Here is a 27238-nt window from a genome sequence, read left to right as displayed (position 1 = left end):
TAATCCATTTTCAGAGCAGCCAATAATTCTAGGAAAACCTTCTTTCCAGGAGACTTTTTAAAATAGAAGATATACTGGGGCACCTAGGTGGCACAGTCAGTTGAGCATCCGACTCTTGGTTTTGGCTTAGGTCATGATCTCAGGGTTGTAAGATTGAGCCCTGCATTGGGCTCATGCTCAGTCCAGAGTCTGCCTGAAAGATTCTCTCTCTCCCCTTCTCCCTCTCCCGAGTCATGCACATGTGCTCTCTCTCTCTCTCTCTCAAATAAAGTTAAATCTTTTAAAAAATAAAACAGAAGATAAACTAAGAAATAAGTTTTAATCATTATTTACACAATCACTATTACAGCAAGATACCATTTTTTAGCTTTTTCCATGTCACTAACAACAGTGAATCTTCACTGTTTCTTACAATTTTTCTCCATGGTGGGGGGAAAAAAGCTAAAAAATCAGGCATTGTAGTAGCTGAAAATTTCAACCCAATTCCAGAGACATGTGCTACACCAGCACTAAAGACAGCATGGTTTTAGGACTGTTAGAACTCAGATAACCAGTGCAAGCGCCAGTCCTAGTATAACCTCCTTCCCCCCACCAAAATGGGAATTATATATGCCCATCAGTTGGGAGCAGACTATAAAGAATCTTCAGACATACTAGGAAATTGATACTCCACATTTCATTATTATTATAGGCCTTTCACGCTCCTTTTATTAGTGAATTTATTCAGTCACCATCGGACTGTCTACTATGTGAATATACCTTTTACAAGCAAATCTGTTACTGTTGTCGGAGAAATAAGAATTTACCTGCTGGGGTTCTTTGAACACAAACTGTCTGTCCACAAGATGATGCTCCTTGTTCATCCATGTCTGACCAGGTCTCTGGTGGAGATGGCTCTTAGCAGTGGTAGCTGAATCAAGAGCAAGAATAGACGTGAACCAGACTCAAAAAGTCTGCTCTGGGGAGCAAGGGCCAATAAAATCTACTCGAAGATAACTGATATGACACCTAGAAATCAATTAGTAAAGTCCGTTGGAGATCCCACCTCACACACTGAAAGGTTTGAGAGCTGTGACTAAATATGAGAAATACTATAACTCAACCCTCAATAAAAGATGAACATCAAGAAAATCAATGTACCAGCTACATTTTAAATAACTCCTTAACATCAAGTGAAATGCAAGGACATTCACACAAGATCCCCACGAGCTCTTGCCTGGCTGAGCAGTGGCCTGGCTCTTAGCGGGGCCAGCCCAGGCTCCCTGCACTCGGGCTCGCCGTCTTTTGTCCTCCATGTTGACCAAAAAGGCTTCTGCTCTTAGCTTTCAGATTTCATTCCTGATCAAAATCACGCAATGGTTATCTGTTGAAAATAAAAAAAAAGTGCTTTTAGTTAGGATTGTGAGTGTGAACTATCTAAGGGAGTCATTATAATCCTTTCAAGCTCAATGCAATTGGAGATTCTATGTAAAATTAATTTGTCATCATAGCATCTCAATCAAGGAGCCTAATAAGTCACTTAGGACTGCTGGTTTTAATGTTTATCTTCTGCAATCTTATAGTATTTTTTAATTTTTTTTTTTTTTAGAGAAAGAGTGAGCGTGGGGAGTGGGGCGGACAGAGGGAGAGAGAAAATCTTAAACAGACTTCACGCCCAGCGCAGAGCCCATGCAGGGCTTGATCTCACTACCCGGAGATCATGACCTGAGCCAAAATCGAGAGCTGGACTGAGCCACCCAGGCGTCCCAACCATCTTACAGTACTTTTGCTTCTTTCACAAGAAAGTACATGTTAAGAAATTCTAAGATCTACCACATTAGTCTTATTAGTCTGCAAGAAACTGTAATATTCCCTCACCTATATGGATATTGAGAAATAAGCTCAGACTCAGTTTCCAAGGGCATTTCCACATTCCATTATAACTAAACTTATAATTAAACTTCCCTGGAAGCTTGTTAAAAATACCCATGGCCTGTCTCAGAAGATCTGATTTAGGATGGATACAAGTGTTTGTCTTTGTGACAAGCATTGTAGGAGATGGTTCTAAGTGGGCATGTATGAGGACCACAAGGTTAAGTGGCTCACCCAGAGTCACTCAGGAAATCAACAGGAAGTAGATTAACATTCAAACTTTATTAACTTCCAGTTTTCAGTTAATTGAAAAGAAACACCTCATAATGGCCAATAATACTAATTTGGCATTTTTGCCAATAAAATTTTAGCTCACAGCAAATATAGGAACACAGCTACAAAGAGACAAAAACAGGGAGGTTCGAGCCACATGTTCTGAACCTATGACCCACTTCCTTATTGCTCTAAGAAAGCTTCACATTTCAAGTCCTCACAGGTAAGAAGCTCATTTTATGGCTTATTCAGCATACCAATTTCCAGACCCTCCCCAGACCTCCTGAGCTGTGCTGGGCCCAGGAATATGGACATTTAACAAATTTCCCCAGGTGATAAGTATATAATTCCTTCTCATTTAATAGGTAGGGAGATGACAGAGACTGCCATCTGCCCAAAAAGAGTTAATGGCAGAGTCAAATACCAACCTTCCACTCCCACAAGATGTGTAGAGGAAGCTGCCATTTTCTCTCAACAAGACCGTCAGAAACTCTTAACACAATTAGTTATAGTTCTGATTTTGTGGCCCAGAAACTGTTAACTAACCCCACCTTCCATCCTGGGATTCTTTACCCACATAAAGCTTGAGAATCCTGCAGAAGGTAAAAGGCGAGGGCCCCGGCGCCAGCCTGACTCGCTCTGAATCTAAATCTAGCAGTTCCCAGCTGCATGACCTGTCAGCTGACTTCACCTTTCCGGGTCTGAGTTTCCTCCTCTGTAAAAAGGGAAACCAATACCTCTCTCACAGCTGAAGTGCAGAATAGGCGGTCCTCGAAGGTGAAAAAGCCCGGTCCTGACGCAGAGTTAGCAACTCTCCCTATTTTAGAGCCTTCTCTTCCAGGAGCCCCAGGATGCGGTCCTGGAGGTCTACCGGGGGGGGGGGTCCTCACGGGGCGGTCCCCATACCCCCAGCCACCCAGGAGAACCGGGACCTCACGGCAGCCGGCGGAGCCCGGCGCGCTGGTACAAACCCGCTCGATCCTGGAACGGACCCCGCTGCCCCAGGTCCACTCCGCCGCCGGCTGCCGGGGAACCTTAAAGAGAGGAGCACCGACTCCGACATCCCGCAACCACAGGCCGCGGCTTCTGACGCCACTTCCGGCGCCGTCGGCTGGAGTCCGGGCAGCTCCGTGTTCCCAGCGCCGGGAGGGCCGGCTCGCTAAGGAGCGGGTGGGAGGGTCGGGATTGGAGGGGAGCACAGACTGAAGGTGCCGTGGGAGCCCCGTGAGGAGCCGGGATATGGCGAAGGTGGGAATGAAGACGTGTATCTTAGGCCGAGGTCTCTCGGGCCATAATCCACCCCCCCTTGCTCCGAAACCAAACTGGAGATGTCTAAGCGCCGGCATCCTTGGTTTCTGCGGAGTGACTGGGTCCCCGCGGGGCTGGTAGAAGGGCGAGGGGCTTGGGAAACCAGGTCGTGATGTGTTAGGTAAAAGGATTTGAATTTTACCCTGGAAGCCCTGGAGAGTGTAACAGGCACTTCCTTTGCATTCCCACCGCAGCCTGTGCATCCCTCCATCAGTAACACAACAGGGCACGGGACCACGCTGTCTCCTCCCATGGCTCTCCAGTGCTAAGCACATTTTGCTTCAGTGAACAGACCTAAGTTCCAGTCCAGACGACACCATTTACTAGATGTATAATCTAGGGCAGGTACTCCACTTCTTTATAAAATGGGCAAAGCTCTTGTTGCGAGGGTTAAATGTAGTAATGCATGTAAAGAATTTAGCAGGGTGCTTGGAACACTATAGAAATTCAATTAATATTAAGAATGTCTTAAAAAGTAAAAAAGAAAATAAATTTGGGCACCTGGCTGGCTCAGTCGGGTAAGCGTCTGCCTTTGGCTCAGTCATGATCCCAGGGTCCTGGGATGGAGCCCCGCATGGGGCTCCCTGCTCAGTGGGGAGCCTGCTTCTCCCTCTCCCTCTGCCTACCGCTCCTCCTGCTTGTGCTCTCTCTCTGTCAAATAAATAAATAAAATATTTTTTAAAAAATAAAAATTAAAAATAAATAAATTTGACCAGTGGGTCAAAAGGTGTCTTCTCTTCACCCCATCTGAGTTTTTGAGAAGCATCTTTAAATGGCCATGATGAACCACATGCAGTGTGAAAATAGCAAAAGTAGCACTGAATTGTCCGTTTTGTGCAGCTTATTCTCTAAGACCTACCAAATCACAGTCACTGTGGGAGTCTTTAAAATAAGTCTTGTATTATATACTGCTTCTCTGCAAAAGCTCAGTGTACTCCACCAATCTAATTTTCACAGCATCCATCATTCTTTGTTATACTTTGTGACACTGAAGGAAAATGATTTATCCTAGAACTGAAAGGAGAGAAAAGTGGTAAGTCCAGACTGTAATTTTTATCTTTTTTGGTCCCCATCAACTAGTAATCTGTCAGTGTCCGTTTCTGGTTCAGGAACCTTGGCTGTGTCTTCCAAAGGATGTCATTTCTTTCTTTTCAGTGATTATAGTTTTGGAACAGGGACAAAGAAGTTGGATTGAGGAGTCCTAAAAGTAGTAATTAACACCGTTTCAGCCTCGAAGTAGAACATTTCTCAAGAATCCATCCATGGCCCACTTGAATCCAAAATAACTGCATTTTTAACAAAATCACTTGCATTTTTACCAAGCGTTCAAGGTGATTTGGATGCAGAGAAAGTTTAGAAACCTTCAGGATGCATGTAGGGTGACAAATCATTCCCATTTGTCTGGGACTGAGAGGTTTTCCAGGACATAGGACTTTAAATGCTAAAGGCAGGACAGTATCGGGCAACTCAAATGGTTGGTTACCCTAGATACATGTATGTAGTATGAGAAAGATGTTCTTTGTGAGTCTTACATCGTGGGTTTCCCCATTTCTATATGCAGTATTTGTGTTTTTATCAGGGGGGGGGGGGTGGTGGAGACCGTGGGAGAGGGAATGAAAGTGAGGTGCCTTGCCAGTTAACAGCCCACTGATTCTCAGCTCCAAACCCTGCCTCCACTGCCCTACTTGCAATACTGGAACATTTCTCCCTTGCCATTTGGTCCGATGTGAAGCGTCATCAGTAGAGGGTGCTGGAGGGACATTAGAGGAGGAAAGGGTCCTTCCTGATTCAAGCGCTCCTCTCAGCTGGCTATGCAGTGCAGGGCAGCCAGCGGTGTTTGGCATCTCTTTGTGGGCTGAATTACAATGTTAGTGGAATTTACAGCCTTGTTAAGTTCCTCTTGTGAGGTTAAGGCATCGGTTGGGAAGGAATGGGATATCAAATTTTGAAATAGTGACATCTGCTTGGACCTAGAGGAAACTGACGTTTCTTGGACACTCAAGTTACCCTAGACCTCCCTGAACCTCCTGAGGCAGTGGAAGTAGCTTGCTGTCTTGTGTCTGAGGAGACGAGTGGTCCTTTGCTTGAAAACCTTAGGAAACCCTCACCCGGAGCAGATGACTTGAAATGCTCAACATAGATCTGAACTTCCTAACAGATGGGAGAGCACTCCCAGATTTGTGCCTTCCTTGGTGGTTTGTGTGTGTGTGTGTGTATGTGTGTGCGTGCGTGCAGCCCCACACGCGTACCCGTGCCTGCCTGGACCTAGATGTTGGTAGTGCCTGCTCCTTCTATCTCCTGTTTCTGTATTCTAAGAATTTCCCTTTCCCCTTGTAGGTGGTACCCTATTATAGTTATTAATTTTTCCCCTGAAACTATATAATTTCTGTCTCCTGTTTGATTCCTAACTGTTACAGTGTGATTGTGATATCAGGGGTTGGAAGCAATAGCTAGCAAGTGGCTGGCCCCAGAGTTGGCTTTAAACTCTAAGTAATCGGTTTGGCTCCGATTTGGACGCTTACTATCATCCCTGGCCCTTTACTCGCATGCTGCTCTCTCATTTTCCTTCACCCAAGACAGCCTTCCCAAAGTTGTGCTGATTTGGTTGCCTTCCCTCTACTCTGAAACCAGCATTTCTCAGCGTATGGTTGGAAGACCATCTGCATTGGAGTCCCTAGGGGATGCTTATAAAAAATGAACATTCCAGGCCGCCCATCGAGATTCTGGGTTAGTGGGTCTGGGGCAAGGGCTGAGCAACTTGCATATTTAGCCGTGCCTTGTTCATCTTCCAAGAACCTGCCAGAGTTCTACCATTTCTAGCTGCCTGCTTTCTGCAGGTGACTACTTCCCACTCAACAGATACCTCATCCCTTGGATGGCAAACCTGATAGATGCTTTAACTGCTAGTAGCTCTTACCAGAAGGATTCTGAGCGAGCTACACACTGCCGCCTATTTTCAGTTGCTGATTTTCACACCAGCCTCTTGCCAATCCTTGCCTGTTTCGATCATACGCTGCTTGTGGAGTGCCTGCTGAGAATTCTGGAGAAAATCCAATCCAAGGAAAATAATGGCACCTCATGCTAATAGCTCTCAGCGAAGGTACTGCATTGAGAAATTCCCAGCCCATGTCTCACTGCCAGAGGCTTAGCAGTTCCCAGCTTGAAGAGGGGAGAGTGGGACAGGAACCCGCCAACTTTGCAGCGGGCTGTCATGGAGGCTTTCAAGTCTCCACCAACTCTAACCACTGTCGAGGAAGACAGGATGCTTCCCCGGCCTCCAGACAGGAACTCCTCCCGTTCAACACCCAGCACAACTACAGATGCTGCTCGGTAAACCATAGCGCCAACTGTGAGGAACAATTAAAGAACAATAGAATCGGATGTGAAATTGTGGAGAGCAAATGTCCAGGACAGGAGAGGTCACTAGAGGGTACAGGCATCAGTGAAGGCGTTACGGCAAACGGAGTTATGTCAGGGTTTTAAACAGTATGGAGCGTTCGGTGGCTAAGAGATATTAATAGTCACATTACTCCTAAAAAGAGTAGGCAACATGTACGCATCTGATTTCTAAATAATAGCACATAATCTTAGCATTTCCTGAAAGCATGCCAAGTGATGCTGTAGTTCTATGCATACACTGATGTGTTTTTCTAACTATCAGTCCTGTTTACAAAGGAAAAAACTGAACCATAATGCCACATGAGGCCACCATGCCCTCCTCTGCAAATACGTGGCAGAAGCAAAGCCAAATTAGGAAAGACAGAACTATTCTTGGAAAGATACATGGCGCCATTTCCCGGGGCCTAATAGCTGGGTTCTTTCAGAGACTTTGAAAGTGAAGGATTGGTCAGGCCCTCGGTTATAAAGCGTTCTTGATGGCTGTATCTAGATGGTTTGGCAGATTCTTCTCGAGTCACCAATTCCTCAGAGCCATGTGAACCACGTTATTTCGAGTGTATGAACTGGGATGTCAGGCAAGTCTTTACTCAAATGTCATGAGTACTGACTGTAGCTAGCACTGTGCTGGATACCAAGGACAAAGTAGTGATCAAAGACAGACCTGGCTCCCGCCCTCATGGAGTTTACAGTCCAGCAGGAGAGGTAGACATTTTTAAAATACACAAATATTGTGTATTTTATACACAATATTTATAACCACAAATATTGTGGTTATCATATTTGCTATGAGACTCTCAGTGGGGAATCTAACCTAATGGAGTAATATCCCCAATGTAGGCGGAGTCTTGTGTTGGTTGGGAGTCCTGATTTGTATTTGATTCAGCTGGTGCATCAGCAGCTGGGGGTTGGCTGATCTAGACTAGCCTTGACTCCATGTGCTGTCTCATCCTTGAACAAGCTCACCAGGCATGTTCTAATAGTGGTGTCAGGGGAGGCGTGTACAAACACACCTCTTGAGGCCTAGGCTTAGAAGTAGCACAAGAGCACTTCATTTACTGGCCAAAGTAAGCTAAGCCAAGTCTGAGGAGTGGGGAAATAGACTTGACCTCTTGGAGTTGTTGCAAAGGGTCTGGATACTGGGAGGAGTCCAATATTGGAGCCATTTTTGCAATCGTTCTACCACACTGATTGAAGGGGTATATTGGAAAGACTGAAAGAGGGTTCCTATAGGAATAGGGATTTGGGGGAGGTTCTTTGAGATGGGGTAGAAAGGAGTCTGACCATGCAGGCCTTGAAAGGCATAGTACGCATCCAGTGTTTATATATGGTATGAAGCCTATGATTAACATCGGACACTCATTCTCTCCTCCCTCCCTTCCTTTACATCTTGTAGAATGCTTTGAAACCGTTGTTGAGAACACGTCTTGGTGTGTGCCTAAGGAAGGGATATCTTCTTTCAAGTGGTTAGGATGCTGATAAGCAAATATTCAACAAAAGCCTATTACAAAAAAAAAAATGTAAAAGCACCTGTAATTATTAAGTGAATGGTTAGTGATTTCCTCTCATGCCTTAGGAATAAATTATCCACTTTTTAGAAGCAAATTCATTATGTAGAGAAACACAAAAACTAAACTGATGTGCCTAGGTTGTCTTTTGCCCCGAAAGAACCAAAGACAGCATAGCTACTAAATAGAGTATTCATGTGAGTCTCCCCTTCCAGCTTTTCCTTAGGTTGTGTAGCGCTTGGTGGTCCAATTCAGCCAACATCTGCACTGGGGTGGGTGCACAGAGGAAAGACACACGAACCCAGGTTAGTCCCATGCACAGAGTAACACTAGGGAAATTGGGCATGTTAAAAAGCGGCCTTAAATCTTTTAGACTTTTTTTTTTTTTAAGATTTTATTTATTTGACCGAGAGAGACACAGCGAGAGAGGAAACACAAGCAGGGGGAGTGGAGAGGGAAAAGCAGGCTTCCGCAGAGCAGGGAGCCTGATGAGGGGCTCGATCCCAGGACCCTGGGATCATGACCTGAGCCGAAGGCAGATGCTTAATGACTGAGCCACCCAGGCGCCCCAAATCTTTCAGACTTCTAATACCACTTAGCTCCCTCGCCCTCTTCCTCTGCCCTTCCCCCTGTCCCTATGCAAGCTTGCTTTCTCTCTCTCAAAAGAAATAAATCTTTAAAAAAATTATTGGATTATTGGAACTATTGCATATACAACATAAGGATACTTAATTTTTTTTTTAAGATTTTTATTTATTTGACAGAGCGAGAGACAGTGAGAGAGGGAACACAAGCAGCGGGAGTGGGAGAGGGAGAAGCAGGCTTTCCACTGAGCAGGGAGCCTGATGCGGGGCTCGATCCCAGGACCCTGGGATCATGACGCGAGCTGAAGGCAGACGCTCAACAACTGAGCCACCCAGGCGCCCCAAGGATACTTAATATTTAAATAAATGAAAGTATTACAAGCATTAGTTCAAAATCATCAGAAATGCAAAGCTATTTTTGAAAAAGAACGAAATACAATGAAAGTTAAAAACACAATGAAGGGGCACGTGGGTGGCTCAGTCAGTTAAGTGCCTGCCTTTGGCTCAGGTCATGATCTCGGGGTCCTGGGATCCAGCCCGCATCGGGCTCCCTGCTCAGTGAGGAGTCTGCTTCTCCCTCTCCCTCTGCCGCTCCCCCTGCTTGTGCTCTCTAGCTCTCAAATAAAATCTTAAAAAAAATAAAAACCCAATGAAGACTCTACTTCTGGGTGGGACAGGGTAGTAGCAAGCAATTACTCCATTATAACATAGAAAATAAACAAGTAAATTCGTTTTTTTTTTTCCTTTGAAGACTTTAGAGCTCTGTGATGCAATGCAGACTAGCTTAACGAAAATGGTAATGGAAGAACCCTTGCCAGGTAAGTTGGCCGTGTTTTTCTCTGGGGACATTTTTTTTTTCAAGATTTTATTTTCGAGAGAGAGAGAATGAGAGAGAGAAAGCACATGAGAGGGGGGAGGGTCAGAGGGAGAAGCAGACTCCCTGCTGAGCAGGGAGCCCGATGCGGGACTCGATCCAGGGACTCCGGGATCATGACCTGAGCTGAAGGCAGTCGCTCAACCAACTGAGCCACTCAGGCGCCCCACTGGGGACATTTTCTAAGGGTAACAGGTGAGGATTGGGCTTGATAAAGGCAGTGGTGTCTCTACGAGGGGAAAGAATCCAACAGACCTTTTGACAGCCAGCAGGATGGCCTGACGGATTGGAAGCTAGAGGAGGCCCTAAGTGCCTGAGTTTGCCCCTTGAGGCATTTGCTGAGCACTACAGCAACAGAAGGGAGAGGGCTGGACTGGGAAGACGAGGTGAACCCTTTTATAGTCTTACTGTGCTTAAAAAACCAAGTTTTGAGGAAGAAGAACCCAAAAGAAACATGTGAAAGGTTTCATTCTGTTGACATTTGAAACTACAGGGCACTGAGTCTAAAAAAGTGGCAACTTGGGGCGCCTGGGTGGCTCAGTCATTAAGCATCTGCCTTCAGCTCAGGTCATGATCCCGGATCCTGGCATGGAGCCCCACATTGGGGTTCCCTGCTCCGTGGGGAGCCTGCTTCTCCCTCTGCCTGCTGCTCCCCCTGCTCATGCTCTCTCGCTCTCTCTCAAATAAATAAATAAAATCTTAAAAAAAAAAAAAAAAGTGGCAACCCAGCCCTAGCGCAGCTCAATACCTGTTTGGATTAGAGTGATCAGGCCTTTCTCTATCCAACAGGGAAGAGGTGAGCCCTCTCTGGAGAATAAAAACATTGACTTCAGTCTTTATGGTTCTTTTCTATAGAATTTCTGGCATACACTAAAAGGAAAATTATGGGACATGCAAGGAGTCAGAAAAATGTGACTGATCACCAAGAGAAAAAAACAATTAGATCTACAGATGATCCAAATGTAGGAGTAAGCAGACAAGAACTTTAAAACAACTCTTAATGAATATTTATAAAAACAGAGGAAAAGAAGAAAACGTGAAAAAGGTAGATTTTTCAATAGACAACTGGAATTTACATGAAAGAATCACAAACACATAGAAAGATAGTAAAACAATTGAAAAATAAAGCAGAGATAGCTACTTTGGTATTGCAGAAAACAAATTTTAAGGCAAAAAGCATTAGCAATAAGGCTGTCACTACATGACCAAAAAAGAGTTCAACTCACCAGGAAGGCGTAACTCTAAACTTTATTCACCTAACAAGATAGCCTCAAAATGTATAAAGCAAAAACTGATAAAACAGGAGAATTTGAAAATCCATCATCACAGTGAGAGATTTCAAAATACTTCTCTCAATTATTGACAGGTCAGGCAAACAAATGTTAGTAAAGACATGGGAGATTTGAACAATTAATAAGCTTAAAGTACATATATAGAAAATAATAATCAGAAAATAAACATTCTTCTCAAGCACATTATGGTACATTTTAAAAAACAGAGGGAGGCAAATCATGACTCTTAATCATAGGAAACAAACTGAGGGTTGTTGGAGGGGAGGTGGGTGGGGGTTGGGATAACTGGATGATGGGCATTAAGGAGGGCACGGGATGTAATGAGCACTGGGAATTGTATGCAACTGATGAATCACTAAATTCTACCTCTGAGGGCGCCTGGGTGGCTCAGTCGGTTAAGCGACTGCCTTCAGCTCAGGTCATGATCCTGGAGTCCCGGGATTGAGTCCCGCATCGGGCTCCCTGCTCGGCAGGGAGTCTGCTTCTCCCTCTGACCCTCTTCCCTCTCGTGCTCTCTATCTCGCATTCTCTCTCTCTCAAATAAATAAATAAAATCTTAAAAAACAAATAAATAAATAAATAAATTCTACCTCTGAAACTAATAATACAGTATAGGTTAATTAAATTGAATTTAAGTAAAAAAATTTTTTTTAATTGGCCAAACCTAGACATAAAGTACATCTCAAAAACTTTCTAAGAATTGGTAAAAATAAAAGGTTTACATTTGTATTAGTTTCCTATGGCTGCTGTAAGAAGATTATTCTCACAGTTCTGAAGGAGAGAAGTCCAAAATCAGTTTGTAGGCCAAAATCAAGGTGTCGGCTGGGTCCTCAATCCTCCGGAACCTCTGGGGAATAATCCAATGCTGATGGCAATCCTTGACTTGTGGCTGCATCACTCCAATCTCTGCCTCCAAGGTCACACGGCTTTTTCCTTTTCTGTGTGTAATCTTCCTCTTATTAAGGATATTTGTGATTTCATTTAGGGCCCATCTGGATAATCTCATCTCAAGACCCTCTAACTTAATTACATCTGCAAAGACCTTTTTCCACATAAGATAGTGTTTACAGGGTCCAGGGATTTGGATCTGGTATCTTTGGGGGCCATTATTCAGCCTACTACAACATTTGCATATATATATTTACTTTATGCCAGGCTAGATCCTGAGTACTTTAAAAATACAAATTTTTGCTCTCCAACAATCTACAAGCCAGGTGCTGTTATTCTCATTTTTCAGAAGGCAAAACTGAGGCAGAGAAAGCTTATGACTTGCCCAAGCTGTGCCATACCTACATGTTCTCTGACCACAATGCAATTATTTAGAAATCAGTAACAAAAGATTTCACTTTTTATCCTAAAAAAATTTCAGATTTATAGGAATTTTACAAAGCAGCACACAGAATTCCCATATACCACCTTCCACCTAGATTCTTTCAATGTTAACATTTTAACATATTTGCTTTATCTTTTTCTGTATACATAATTTTTTTTCTGAACCTTCTGAGATTAAGTTGCATAGATAATGTCCCATTATCCCTACTCTAGTGTGTACTTCCTAAAACTCAAGAGCTTTTTCTTGAATAACCACAGTACAATGCTCAAACTCAGGAAAATAACATTGATACAGTGCTTTTATCTAACCCATAGTCCTTACTCAAATCTTAAACATTGTCTCAAAAATGTCATTCCTAATCAGGATTCGATCCGAGATCATGTAACATTTACTTGTCACATTTCTTTAGTTTTCTTTAATCTGAAACTTTTGACAAATTTAAGTAGGTTATTTTGTAGGATATCCTTCAATTTGGATTTTTCTGATATTTCCTTTTGATTAGGTTCAGGTTATCACTTCTCAGCCTTTTGACTAAGATCAGGTGTGATCAGGTTCAGGTTATACATTTTTGGCAGGAATACCACATAAGTGATGTAGTATCTTCAGTCCATGATAACACAATGCACAAAATATAAAATTGTCTTATTAATGGTGATACCAACACAAGCTTTTTAAAAAGGAAATAGCATTTATAAACATTTGGATTTGTGCTTTTAAAAACAGTTCTCAACAGGTCATACATAGGTCAAAGTCATAAATTTTTAAATAGTAGCACTGAAAAAGAATGTGTGTATATACATGTTTATGTACTCACACACACACACCTGAATTGTGGGATGTAGCAAAAGGTAATTAAACTTAGAGCAATAGATGTTTATGTCAGAATAGAAAAAATGTTAAACATGAATGAAAAGTTCCATTTGTGAAATAAGAAAAGTAACAGAATAAACTGCCAGAAATCAGGAGAACATAAAGTGAAAAGGGCAGAGAGGATCGACAAAGCCAAAAGTTGCTTCTTTAAAAACTAATAAAGGAGACAAATTTCTAGCAAAATGGCCAAGGAAAAGAATGTGAGAAAACACAAAGAATATTGGGAAAGGAAAGAGAAAGCTTACAAAAATCAATGATTCCTCCAGTCACATTATGCTAATACATTTGGGAAAAAAATATGAGGCAGTGCTTAGAAATTTGTTTTTCAAAATTGACTCAAGAAAAAATAGAAACCTTGAGTAGTCTTATTCCCATTAAAGCAACATCATCAGTAGCTAAAAATCTTCCCACAAATACATACTAGGGCCAGATGGTTTTATAAACTTTCAAGGAAAAAGATTGCTCCAATCTTTTAGTCTTCCAGAGTATAGAAAAATAAGCAACACTTCCCAGCTCATTTAATGAAGTTATAATATTGATATGAAAGCCAGACAAATATGAAGATTGCAAACCAATTTCCTAAACAAAGATGCAAAAATTCCAAATAAAATACCAGCAAATTGTATTCAGCAGTACAAAGATAGTGAATTATGACCAAGGTGATTTCATACTAGGAAGTCATAACTAAACTAACAAGATCTCTGAAATCTTCAGGAAAGACTTCACTCAGTATATAGTTCAGTATGTATGTACTCCTAGCCACTCTTGGCACGCAGTCTCCTTGGGTTCTTTGCTCAGGCTGGTCGGCCTGATCTGCCCTTCTCCCACATAGCTGAAAGGTTCCCCAGGACCGTTCAAAACCTCTCTCCACAGCCACCGTTGAGTATACAAGCCTCCAACTCTTACCCTACGCACACTGATTCCCCATCCTCCTTACCTTGCTTCATCCGCCGCCCCCCCATAGCATAAAGTACTTACACTATGTTACTCTTTCTTTCTTCTTTTTTAACCTGTCTCCCTCCTTTGCTTGCCTCCCCTTCCCCAGCTCAAATGTAAGCTCTACAGGGGCAAAAATTTTTGTCCCTTTGTTCACTGTAGTTTCTCCAGCACCCAGAAGAGTAAATAGCACGTGGTTAGCACTCAATAAATGCACCCAACGCTATATCTAGAAACTTGTAGTAAGGAAGACAAGCTTGCCTTGTATCCTTTTAGGATTATCATTTGTAGTACCCATTTCGCTTGCTTTTCAGTGACACAGGTAAAAGGAGAGTGCAAAGTTGTTAATATGCCATCATCACGTTAACATGGATTCATTTAATATGTTTGTGTTCATGCTGGACACCATGTTCCATTTCTAGATGTCTCTACATAAACCTCTACAGAAAGAATTACATTCCAAGAGGGAATTTAAATTCTGTCCACATGTATATGTTTTCATCATGAGATGAGTATCAAAGTACAAAGCAGTGAGTCCTTAAACATTTTTTAATTGAATTAGTTTCCAACATAGTCAATAAAGAGCTTTGATAATTTCCTTTGACACTGTAACTACCGAGCAAAGTAGCGGAATCCAGGACCACTTAAATCTCAGGTAATTTTTGGTGTCAATAGATTTAAAAAAAATTAGAGTACGACTTAAGTTCATTTCATTCTCATAAGGTATCACAATAAATCTCCTCTTCCACACTGCATCCGCACCATTTGTCTGGTGTCAGCAGTGACGCTCATTCCATATAAAGTTCAGGTCTGTCGTATTTCAATGCAATAAATGCTCCAGTGAGAGGAATTCATCTATTTAGGACACGGCCACATTTGAGAAAATTGAGAACAATAATAACATCTGTATTTATTTCCAGTGCATGGGGGACTGGCACAAAGAAAAATCAGAATGGCAACGTCATTATGTGTGCAAGACAATTCTTCTCATGTTCCCCCATGCTACTGCACAGAAACAATGAAAGAACAAGAAATTAAAATCTGGCTCACTGTGTTGTGAGGTGAGCTAACTCTACATAAATCATTCTCTCTTTTACTCTACTCTCTCGGGTTCAAACCTTATCTAGCACACATCATACTATAACATCAAGTTGATATAAGTTAAGTCTAAAAACTGTGCTCCACTATTTTCAAAGTTTGGAGTACGCTGGGTTCTCTTTTAATGATTTTTTTCACGTGCCTAGAAACAGACTTTCATGCCATTATCTTCAGTCTTCAGTGTCAAATACAAGAGCACACTTGCCAAGTTGAAGTAGTAAAAGCTACAGCTCAGAAGTTTCTGACTTGGAGGGAAGGGAACATGTTTTGTATGCTTGTACATGGATCCCTCCCCAGCGCTACCAACTCCACTGAAAACTACCACCCACAGCAATCAACCAACCAACGTGTGAAAGCAAATAAAGTATCACCCAGGTCACTGTGGTTTCACCATTTCAACAAAAAAATGAGAGAGAAAAAGGCAATGTGTTTTTCATAAAACTACGTTTATTCAGTTTAAATGATTCTGAGATTATGTTCTTAATTTTTGGGTGCTAAAATGTCTTTTCTTCTATGTAATGATGCTAATGGATCTTCCTGTTTTTGTTTTATGTCCTTAGCTGGCAAAACTAAAAGCTAGAAACACCTAAACACTGCAATTACTTTTTTTTTTTTTTAAACAAATCTCCTGGTGTTTAAAACTCAGAGCTTAGGAACCACAGCCTCGGTAAAGACCTACCTACCTTCCGTGTTACATGTCTCACAATACTGAATTATTTCTTGGTGATTTCCCTCAAACAAGTTATGGAGGAGGATAAAAATAAGTCTTCACTTATAGTAAGCCAGTGTAAAAACAGCCTTAATTTCAAGCACCGAAGAAATACATTTTCAATCATCACTGCGGTTAAATCACTTTTTATTAAAACTAGTCAGATTGTTATCTACAGGGTATCGATTTATCACTTCTCCATTATCATTACTGTTTTAGGAAAAGCCTGCAGTCACATATGTGAACAGGATTGATGTAGTACAGAAACAAAGGAGGCTGGGGTTCAAGCAGGCCACTCTCCTGGGTCAGGGATTTAGTGGCACTGTAGGTGGCTGCTCATCTCAATGTATTTTTTAGTCCATTTACCTTTATAAATCATACCATATAGCTTTCAGTATTTACACGCATTGAAACTGAGAAGAAATATGTGTTAGAGGAAAGCATGTATTAGTGGGCTTCATGTGTCAAAAGTAACTCCATATTTCGTGTATTATTTTTATGCCATCAGCTACCTTTGAGAACAAAATTTCCACATAAATGTACAAACTGGGACATACTTTTAGAAAACCTCATAGCGATGCGTATTACAGTGTGTCCTCCCATTAGGGAATCAATTAATCTCCACTCCCTCGAAGTGTTAATAACAAACAAAAAGAGTAGCTGGCCATTACTTTTTAAAGTATAATTCAGAGAAAATACAAGAACCATCATCATTGGCATTTTTGGGCCAAATGAAACCACTGAAGCATTATGTCTGACTCAATCATTCTGTGATTTGCCAAAATCATGTTCCTTCTGATTACACTGTTCTTGCTAGCATTAGTCCTATGTCCATTTGATAGGAACATTTATATTAAACTTCAAAATAACTCCTGGCAGTATTCAAAATATATGGCCAGAACTCCTAAAGGCAACTTTGCTTTCGTCCCAATTATGACAACATTTAGCCTTATTAGTAACTGATAAAATGACAACCGCAGACTTTGGAGAGAGGTGGGTGCCTTGCCGTAAACACGCGTAGGCCGGCACCGCTGGCCAAGCTACTCAGGGCAGTTACCAATGCTTAGTTCTTCTTGGCTTTCTTCATATAGCGAGCCCGCGTGGACTTGACAAAAATCATGGTCATTTTAAAATACAGCCAGGTAGGCATAATTGAAAGTATTGAGCCCTAGGAAAAGAAAATGGGGAGATATGTAATGACAGCCTATAGTCTGGGCTAACTTAGAGCATCAGATCTTACGCTTTACTCTACTGTTGTTTTGTCCGTAAATCTGAAAGTTCTTGGGTGTTTAAAATAAAACATAGATGCCTCATTAGTAGGTCTAGACAATGTATAGATGCTGATACATCATGCCATTCTGTGACTCAGCAGGGAAGAAAACCCCAAAGCAAAGTACTGATTTGAGACTTGCAGAGCTACATACCATAAGAAAATGGACCGGGTATCCGGTGGTTCGGGACTGCAAGCCCACCGTTCTCATTGCAGACTTCACGTACGTCTCTGCAGATGGCTTATCCAGAGTTGGCTTTCGGATTTTCGACAGCTTTGTAGCTACGAAGTACGGCAGGACACTCTAGAAAGGCAACACACCCCCCCCACCACAAAACACAAAAACAAAAACAAAAAACATGCTGTTGATTAGGAAGACCACAAACTAAGAATTGCTTGATTGCTCCTAGTGGCAGAAAAATAGAAACACTGTGGTGAAATCTAAAGTCGGCTTGAGAGAATACATGACAGCATAAAATCAACTGTAATAAGGCAATCTATCAATGAAACAACTTGAGACTGAGAAAGTATTAAAAATAAGCAGAAATAGACCTTTGTGAACCTTTAAAAAGAAGGCACTTAAACAAACCTGGAGAGCAGAGGTTCCGGACAGGATACTCTTTCTACTCTGACGAAACTGAACATTGTTACAAAACCACCATGAAGATTTTTGACATTTTATCCTCCTAAAGAGACAAGGCTCATTTTCTTTCTAATTTGTGGCTCATTAAGATGGTTCTGTCAGCTTTGGTGCCTCTAATATAAGCATTTCCCCTTCTCAGACTTTACTACTACTCTTCCTCCCTAGTTTCTTACCACTCTGTGTCCGAGTTTTATAACTTTGCTGCTGATAAGATAGGATCTCCCACCACCAACCTTTTTTTTTTTCTTTTTTCTTTGTCGGGGGGAGACACGTGGAAACAGCTTGGGTAACCAAGAGACCCTTGATGGGAGTGGCGTGGGAGAACAGATCTGAACACTACCTGTTAGAAGAACTTAACCAACGTCAGGTTTGTTATTGCTTAAGCTTGACACATTCGGATAGGATTCAACATAGAACACAAGGAGACCCTATTACAACGGGTCCCCAGTCATGACGCCAGAGGTTCCTTCTATAGTTTGAAATAACTTGGGCTTGGTTTTTCACCAAAGAGTAAATGTATTCTATTTACATATTTACATGTGCACGAGAGGAAAGGGTATCAACGACAGTGATACTTCTGTTAAAGAAGAGGATTGAGGGCGCCTGGGTGGCTCAGTCGTTAAGCATCTGCCTTCGGCTCAGGTCATGATCCCAGGGTCCTGGGATCGAGCCCCGCATCGGGCTCCTCGGGAAGCTTGCTTCTCCCTCTCCCACTCCCCCCTGCTTGTGTTCCCTCTCTCTTTAAATAAATAAATAAAATAAATAAATAAATAAATAAATAAATAAATAAGAGGATTGAATACCTGGTGATCAAAATCAAAAACTTCACTACAGGTAGAAATAAAATTGAGATGTGTTCCGGACTAGGCACTTCCTTCCTGCTGAGAGGTGGAAGGAATGTTCCCATGTCTCTTTGGTGTTTTTGTTTGTCTGGTTTTTGAATTTTTCCCACTCCCAAGTATGAGTCAAGGAATCAACCCACCCTCCTTAACATGGGAGCTGAAAGTTCAGCCCGCCTGGTGAGAACCAAGGACCCAAGGGCCTAAGCATGGTCTCATCTCCATCTTTCTGGGATGTGCCTGCAGCCGGAAACCCACACCAAGTTAACTAATGCCCCCCAAGTACCTCCATGCCTGAGCCACCTGTCATTAGCTGACTCTTGGTTTTTGAGAATTCACTCCTATCCACATATCCCCCACTTACTGAGCAAAATACTTCGTCAAAAAGGTCTTTAATTTTTTTTAAAGATGTTTATTTATTTGAGAGAGAGAACACAGAAGTAGAGTGAGAGGGAGAACTGACTCCCCGCGGAGCAGGGAGCCCGACGAGGGACTCCATCCCAGGACCCTGGGATCATGACCTGAGCCGAAGGCAGACGCTTAACCGACTGAGCCACCCAGGCGCCCCAGAGGTCTTTAATTTTAAAGCCACATTGCAGCAAGGATACAGTATGAAAAGAATTCATCGAGACTCTAACAATGCGTAAGGAAAGAAAACTGTTTACCGAGCTGAGTGGCAAACAAAGCAAAAGAAAGCATACGCATACGCACTATCTCGAGTAATGAAAGAACACAAGCAAGCTGTGTCACATCTCTGTCTCAGGTTTCCCGGTTACAAAAAAGTGAAGATTTAAAAACCGATTTCCATCTATGGATCACAAGCCTGCTGAGGGTTCTGTCAAGTTCTGAGTGTCTCAGGATGAAGATGGTGTGATAATTATACCTTCCAATTATACAATGATATTATCAGCTTCCCTCTCTCTGTAGATATATGGCATAAATTGGACTATTTGGATCTTGCGGAAGAATTAAGTGGCACTGCCTGGCTGAACCACTTGATGGTGCCACAAGTTCACTCACCATTCAGCTAAACCATCCAGACAGCTTCGGGAACCTCCTAGCTCTGGAGGTGGAGGCAAGAGACACATGCCTAGGAATCCCAAGTCAAGCTATGTTTTTCCAACGAAGAAATGTAAATTCTGTTCTGGAAAGGGTATTTATTTCTGACAACAGCAGTTAACATGGCCTAGCAGAAGAGGCAAAGGATTCAGAGACAAAATAACTTTAGAGCGAAGCCTTAAATAAAGTGGAGGACTTTGCCAGGTAAACGAACAAGGGAAGAACATTTTGGGTAATGAGAATAGTAGGAGCAAAGGAAAGGAGAGAGAGCATGAGGTTCTCAGGCAACTACAAGCTGTTCAGTATGGTTCAGGTGTCAGAAATGTGTGGAGCAGCGGCAGGAGGAAAGCTAAATGGAACAGAAAACTAAACCCAATCACTCGACAGTATAGATTCCTAGAGTATCAGCTCTATGCGAACATGGTCTTATTCACCACCATATGGCCAATGTTCAGAGCAGCACCTAGCACACAGGAGGGATGCACAGATCTGCTGAGTGACTTAGCAACAGAACTCCTCAGTGTGCACAGCACTGAAGAACTGTATTGGGGCCCCCTTCCACCACTGCAGTCTGGAAAATTAATTACACCAGGAAGTTGACAATGTAATATGAGAGTTTAAACCAAAATTTTAGATATTCTGAAGCTTAAGCAAGATCATCTATCTAAACTAAGACAAACTTATAGGTCTAACTACTTGCCAAGAATTTAAAAAGGAGTATTTTAAGTTATGTGTAAAAGTAATGTACCTCAAAGTGTCATCTACGTACATCCTTAAAGAGTTCACCAAAAACACAATAAACAATAATTAAATTGATCCATTTTCCTGCCACTCATGGAAACATTACAGTGAACAGGTTGAGAATATATTCACCCTTCTACAGGAAGTATTTTGGGCAGAACTAATTTTACAAGTTGCTTAAGCTCAAAACTTTGCCATTACAAAGATGCCCGCCTGGAAACAACCTGGGTCTTCTCAGCCACAGGTGCAAACAAGGGCCCTGGTCTTCCGATTTAGAATCCCAAAGTGAAAATAATTAGGCCATAAAGCAAAGCTGTTGATGTTTTGTCCTTATTCAGCCTGTTTTTTCATTTTCATTTTATTTATTTTTTAAGATTTGTTTTGAAGGAGGGCAAGAAACAAGCAGGGGGAGTGGCAGGCAGAGGGAGAAGCAGGCTCCCCGCTGAGCAGGGAGCCCGATGGGGGGCTCGATCCCAGGACCCTGGGATCATGACCTGAGCCGAAGGCAGATGTCTAACTGACTGAGCCATCCAGGTGCCCCTCAACATGTTTTTTAAAAAACAAATCCCTGGAGACAGCGTGGTATCTTTTTTTACTCCCTCACTGGAGTAGCTTGCTTAGGTAATCTGGTCCCTACAAAACAACTGAGGGGGCCTGACTCAGAACAGGAAGGCTACTATAACTTAATGTCATGGAGTACTGGAAAGATGGATGCCCGACACTGCATGGCAGGTATTCAAGAATCAGATACTGAACCTTGTAACTTCGGGTGGTAGAGCATCTCTCCTGTTGTCACCTGTACTAAACATGCCTTCTTGAATTTAAAAATGACCAGAACAACTCACAACCAGGCTTTGGAAAACGTGGATCCAGCGGACACCAGACTCTAGTCCATTTGCACAGTATGGAATTCTGGACACGATGTCCGATCTGTCTTTGTGAGCATCACGTTCAACAGTGTGATTGGCACACATTCTTAAGGCAGAGGCTGTGGCTCTGAGGAGGCATTTTAGAGAACCTTTTCTCCTTATGTCTGTCTATTCATCTTCCATTTCAGGATCTGATATCCTCCAGAAGACCTGTAACTACATACACAGATCCTAGTTTGGGGAGCTGGTGTTATTTTACTTGCAGGCCATGAGATGAGCATTTCCACAAAAGGGCTCTTGCTTATCTCATCACTCTGCTGGGGCAGAGATCCCTGATTACATGGCATTGAGCAAAGGCCCCACAGTAACATTACATATAAGCCTTAACACCTAAGCCCCAAATGAAAGAGTGAAAATGTCGTATGTTCTGTACAAAGAAAATCCTTGATAAAAACTGGCTGGCTGATAATCTCAGAAATGACCTACCTCCAAATATATGGAATTTATATGTTAACATTCACATAACAAAAGGAAAAACAGTGTAATATCACACACACACAAAAAAAACCATTTGCTTAACAACAAACATTTCCCAAGCACCTACTAGGACACTGCTGTTAGCAGTGGAATACGGTTGTGAACAGAAGCAAAGTCCTTAATCTTACAGACCTTATATCTGGGGTGAGGGTGGGGCACAAAGACTACAAACAAGTAGTAAAAAATGATACTACATTGGGAGGTGATGATAAAAAGGAAAAAAGAAAAGTAAGCCTGACTAAGGACAGAGGTGACAGAAGCTGTTCCTGCAGGTGACCAAGAAAGGCCTCTCTGATGTGGTGACACAGAGCAAAGATTTCAGTGAAGGGAGAGAGCTAGCACAAAAGCTATCTGGGTAAAGATCCTTTTCGACTGAAAGAACAGGAAGTGTGAAGGCCCTGAGGTAGACATGTGCTTGAAGTGTTTGAGGAACTGCAAGGAAGCCAGAGAAATGGCAGGGGATGAGAGATAATGTGGAATGTTTGAAATCAGAACATGGTAGGTCATAAGAACTCATGATTCTACTCTGAAAGAAATTAAAAGCCACCGGAGAATTTTTGAGTAGAGAAGTGAAAATGACCTGGATTTAGCTTTAAAGAGATCACTCTGACCGTTGAGAGCAGACTGTGGGGGCTACAGGCAAGGGCGGGAGGAAGGGAGGCTGGGTAGGAAGGTACTACAAAATGTTCAGAGCACGTGAACACGATGGCTTAAATTAGTGGTAGCAGCGGTGGTCCCAAAAAGTGGTCAGAGAGTGGATATGTTTAAAGGATACTGAAGTCAACAAGATTTCCCAAGGCACTGAATTTGGGGTATGAGAGAAAGAGGTCGTAGGGTATGAGGTGGGGGAATGTCATTTTTGAAATCAGGTGGACTTGACCACTTACTAGTTGTCTGACCTTGACCAAAATACTGAGCTTTAGTTTTTTTCCTCTGCAATTGGGAGATATAGCAGCCTCCTTATTGTACTATTACAAGGATTAAATAAAATAATTGTCGGTTAAAGTGTGTGGGATTTGAACTCTGGTATTTTCTAAGGTTTATAATATTTATATTTTTCAGAATAAATTTAGAAAGAGAAACTTGGCTGAATTTTTATATTTTGTAAAAAGTGGAAGAACACCATACTTACAGAGTGACTCCTGAGGTAACCACCGGGCTATGTTAGTTCTTTCTGGACTTACTCTGACATCTTACAATTATTACCCCTGAAGTTTTTTAGTTCTTGTGGTGCAAAACTGTTGTAAAGGCAAAATAGATGTTATCAATGAAAAACATGGAGATTCACGTGGCTGGAAGGGATCAGAGTCCAGTGATCCCTAACAGGACGAACGTTACTATTCTTAAGCCATTTCTCAAAGTCGGTGCAGTTGACCAGATATGATTATTTCCTGGGAGAATCATATTGCTTTATAGTTCTACTTAGATTCCATCTGCACTAACAAAGACACACTCCATTACCTTCTTTTGTTGGCATTGGCAATTTAACAAGAAGAATGGATGAAGAATTCCATTTTCAATCCGGATAGCCACTTCTCAGTATTTAGCTTTCTAGCTCTTTGAAGCCCAAAAGATCTCCATGATTATTCTAAGCTATAAAATATTTAACAAAATATAAAAGAGGAGTATCTTCTTTCGTTTAAAAAAAAAAACACAAAACCTTGAATTTTGTTTTCTCCCTCATCTCAATGTGTCCTATTTATTTTCTAGAATTATTCTGATTAAAAACTGCATTTAGCTGAATTAACAAAACCATCAACTCTCATCACCCAAGAGGACCAAAGCCCTGGAAGGTGGTAACTTAAGAGAAGGGGGCCCAGTGAATGTCCCCATTACAGTAAGTTCACATCTAAATGGAGTATTCTTCTGCAATCTCATGCTAAAAATGAGAAAACCATTTCATTTTCAGGCCAGCTAAAACCTACAACCACCTTCTCTGGGTTTTGTGGTCTTGACCTGTGTCCTCATCTGTCCTCTGGTAAAGAGTCAGATAAACTAAACCCTAAGGGATGGTTTCAGTTAGCAAATGATCTCCTCGTTGATATCATTTCCAGACACTTGGTTTCCCAGCTCCAAGGAAGAAAACTGTGTGGTGCAGAGAAACACCTCTGTGAGAAACAGAAAGAACACAGACTTCGGAGTTATTCAAACCTAGGTTACAAACGCAGAGATCGGTAAATTCCCCATACTTTCCCACATTCTTGAACACATCACCCTCCTCCAGTTTCTTCATAGTGCTTATCACTGTATACTGTCATCTCATTCGTGTATCTGTTTACTTGTTTATTGTCTCCCCACTAAACACAAGTTTCTACCACATCTGTCTCCATCTGTCTTTTTGCCACTGTATCCCCAGGTACCAGACTACTAGGTACCGTCTATAAATATGTCTGGATTGAAGAAATGTGGTGCACAATATATTCCTCTAGTTTTGGACTTAATATCCCTTGTCTTTGTAATGTGTTTAAATATCTGTTTTCTCTTTCTGTGCGTGCCTTGAGGACAAGGATGGTGTCTTATTCACCTTTGTTACCTCCCTGCCTCGCTAAGGACCTGGCAAGCAGCAGGCATTTGTCATCTGACACACTGGACTGACCTTACGCAAGTTACACAACTCCTATCACTTCTTTGTTTCCTATCTGTAAAATGGAACTAGGCTGAGGTCTATCTCAAATAAGGTAACAAAATAGTGGAAAACATGGAACGTACTGTACATATTAGATAAATGCAAGTTTCTTTCCTCTCTTCTTCACACTTGCATATCAATTCAGTTTCTGGTGTTCTTATATCTGCCCCATCATTTGTGCCCACTTGCCAGAAGGGGAGACTAGGGCCCCAAGTAATGAAGCGGCTTTCTGTAGGTCAGATGACCACTTACTGGTAATATCAGAACTAGAACCTTGGTTTGCTGATGCCAAGCCCAGCGTCCCTTCCTCACTGCCCCTAAGCATACCAGTGACAACTGTGGTCTGCATAAAACCATGGCCTGGATTGAGGAAGCTGTGACTTCTTGCTTTGAAATGACCAACTAGCCAGGCAGGGCTTCATGAATTCTTTAGCATCAAAAACCTCTTCATAAGGCAGGTTTGTGAGGAATCATCACAGGATGCTAAACCTAGGGAAAACTAAACTGATATGGAGGCAGGATATCTGCCTGATCTTAAAGTGCCTCCCCACAGACTGCTTAGTAGTAGTAGTGCAAAGTGCTTTGTGGTACACAGACATTCATTGTAAAGGCCCTTTGAGCTTCTTCTCTTGCTCCCACAGGCCTCTGGTCTTGAATTTTCAAGTAGTGCAAAGGGGGAAAGACAGTAACTATACAGCAGAGAAAGTGGGTAACACCTTGAATTAAGCAACCAAATCAGTATCAGCAATGAAGGGCAGATGGATATCGTGCGTCTCTGGGTATGATGCCCTGAGAAAGATATAAAACCATGTGTGCCATTTTGGCCAGGAGAGCCTAACGTGAATTTAACCATGAGGAAGCACCAGAAAAACCCCAAATAAGTAGTGTTCAATCAAAAAGAGCAGGACGTGTACTCTGATCTTTACAAGTGTCAATGTCATAAAAACAATGAAAGGCTGTGGATATATTCCAGATTAAAGGAAGCCAAAGGGACAGGAGAGCTCGAGTCCCTGATCCCAGAATGAATTATTTACTGGGGACAGAAAATGCCATAAGGAATATTATGGAGTCAAAAACAGAAATACAGACAGTAAATTAGATAAAAATATTGTATCAGTGTTAACTCTGAAGTTGGGAACTATGTTGTGGCTACATAAGAGAATATCCTTAGCCTTTGGCAGTGCACACGGAAGTGTTCAGAGGTAAAGAACCATGATGTGTGCAACTTACCTTTCAATAATAAAGCAAATGAAGTTGCATTACATTAAGTGAATCTGGGTAAAAGGGACTAGAATGTTCTTTGTATTATTCTTATTCTTACAGCTTTTCTGTAGATTTGAAGTTACTTCCAAATAAGTTTTTAAAAAACAAGGCAGCTTGTGAAGGTTTCACAGAATAAGAGTTCAGTAACTATAATTTCAAGAAGGTGGCTTAGTCTTAGCTATTTCTTATACTTTTTCAGCATTCATGGCTAGTTGGTACATGGCATACTGAAGGAGCTGGTACTGGGGCCCACTAACTGGCCAGTCGGATCACTTATGATTTTGCCCTTTGAAAGAGTTAAGCATAATTCTGAACGGGCTTTAATTATAGGGCAGTAATGAGAACAGACAGTCCTCACCAACATACCAACACAAGATAAGGCTTACTCAAGAATGAACTTCTTACCCTCAATTCAAACATAATGGACAGAATTTATCAGGTCCAAAATTCACCTTTTTTTTTCATTAGCTGTCCCCACTGTTCATTTGCATTTCCACAAAATGCTTATTTCACGGCAAATCTGAATTCATGAAGGAAATTTTAAATGCTCTCACAAAATTATAGGAAAGAAGTTGAGGGAAAGATGGAAAGAGAAAAGCAAAGGAAAAAAGAAGAAATTAATATAAAACAACCTAAAATCAAAAAACATACTCTCTTCTCTCCCCAAAGAGCAATCTGATATACATTCACATGGAGGGAGACCTAAAAAAGATAGCTTTCCTTCCAAGGATTAGAAGAAACTGAAATGTGGCAACACAGCATTAGCTTGGAAGCCCTCTAGATACAGAGGTTGAAAATTCAAGACCAGAGGCCTATGGGAGCAAGAGAAGAAGCTCAAAGGGCCTTTACAATGAATGTCTGTGTACCACAAAGCGTGGCCATGCATAACCAGAGTCTTCCCTGATACCAAGCAAAAGGCAGGTCCCTAGTGTGCCCCAAATTACATGTGTCACTAGCAACACAGAGACAAACAAGATTAAAAAAAAATCCAGATCTCAAGAATATACTGCAGTGGGGGGAAGCAGGGGAGCCAGAGAGTTATCAGGCCGAGGTATATAACCAGAAAGAGGAGAGCAGAAGGAAAGGCACATCACGTGGCTGAGATTTGGTTTCCCAGGGCAGGTGAAGTGTGGCCTGAGCCTTGAAAGACGGATAGGGGTCATAGGCTCAGGCATGAAGGGGGTGGGGAGACGGGGAGTGGGGAACAGAGGGGAAAGGCGTGCCAGCCTAGAAGCCAGTCTGTGAGGGCAGAGCATGTCCTGGCCACCACAGGCCCCTCTGGCCTGACGCAGGGAGGGACGATGGGGTGGCAAGAGAGGCGATGGCCTTGTGGAGTTGGAATTCAATCCTAAACACCGC

The 27238-nt window shown here is 42.1% G+C and overlaps 2 protein-coding genes across 8 annotated transcripts in view; both read right to left on the bottom strand.

The window, feature by feature from the left end:
- ALKBH3 (alkB homolog 3, alpha-ketoglutarate dependent dioxygenase) overlaps positions 1–3211 on the bottom strand; it is a 62318-nt gene extending 59107 nt beyond the window's left edge. For 3 of the 7 annotated variants that reach the window (XM_035722662.1, XM_027578074.2, XM_027578068.2), the window contains exons 1-3: positions 2862–3205; positions 1217–1363; positions 807–910 (exon numbers count right to left, since the gene is read on the bottom strand). In XM_035722662.1, the coding sequence (XP_035578555.1) occupies positions 807–910; positions 1217–1295 (183 nt within the window). In that variant the 5' untranslated portion in view covers positions 1296–1363; positions 2862–3205. Of the gene's footprint in view, positions 1–806; positions 911–1216; positions 1364–2552; positions 2775–2861 lie in introns of those variants that run through there. The other 4 variants (XM_027578070.2, XM_027578073.2, XM_027578072.2 and 1 more) reach the window with 4 other exon arrangements.
- A 12539-nt stretch (positions 3212–15750) lies between these two features.
- The window catches only part of HSD17B12 (hydroxysteroid 17-beta dehydrogenase 12), a 167575-nt gene continuing 156087 nt past the window's right edge, over positions 15751–27238 (bottom strand). Inside the window, exons 10-11 of the mRNA XM_027577727.2 lie at positions 17457–17606; positions 15751–17200 (exon numbers count right to left, since the gene is read on the bottom strand). Of these exons, the coding sequence (XP_027433528.1) occupies positions 17096–17200; positions 17457–17606 (255 nt within the window). The 3' untranslated portion in view covers positions 15751–17095. The remainder of the gene's footprint in view (positions 17201–17456; positions 17607–27238) is intronic.

The sequence above is a fragment of the Zalophus californianus genome, chromosome 11, assembly GCF_009762305.2.
Source record: "Zalophus californianus isolate mZalCal1 chromosome 11, mZalCal1.pri.v2, whole genome shotgun sequence".
Lineage (NCBI taxonomy): Eukaryota > Metazoa > Chordata > Mammalia > Carnivora > Otariidae > Zalophus > Zalophus californianus.
This window is presented reverse-complemented; position numbering and strand designations above follow the sequence as displayed.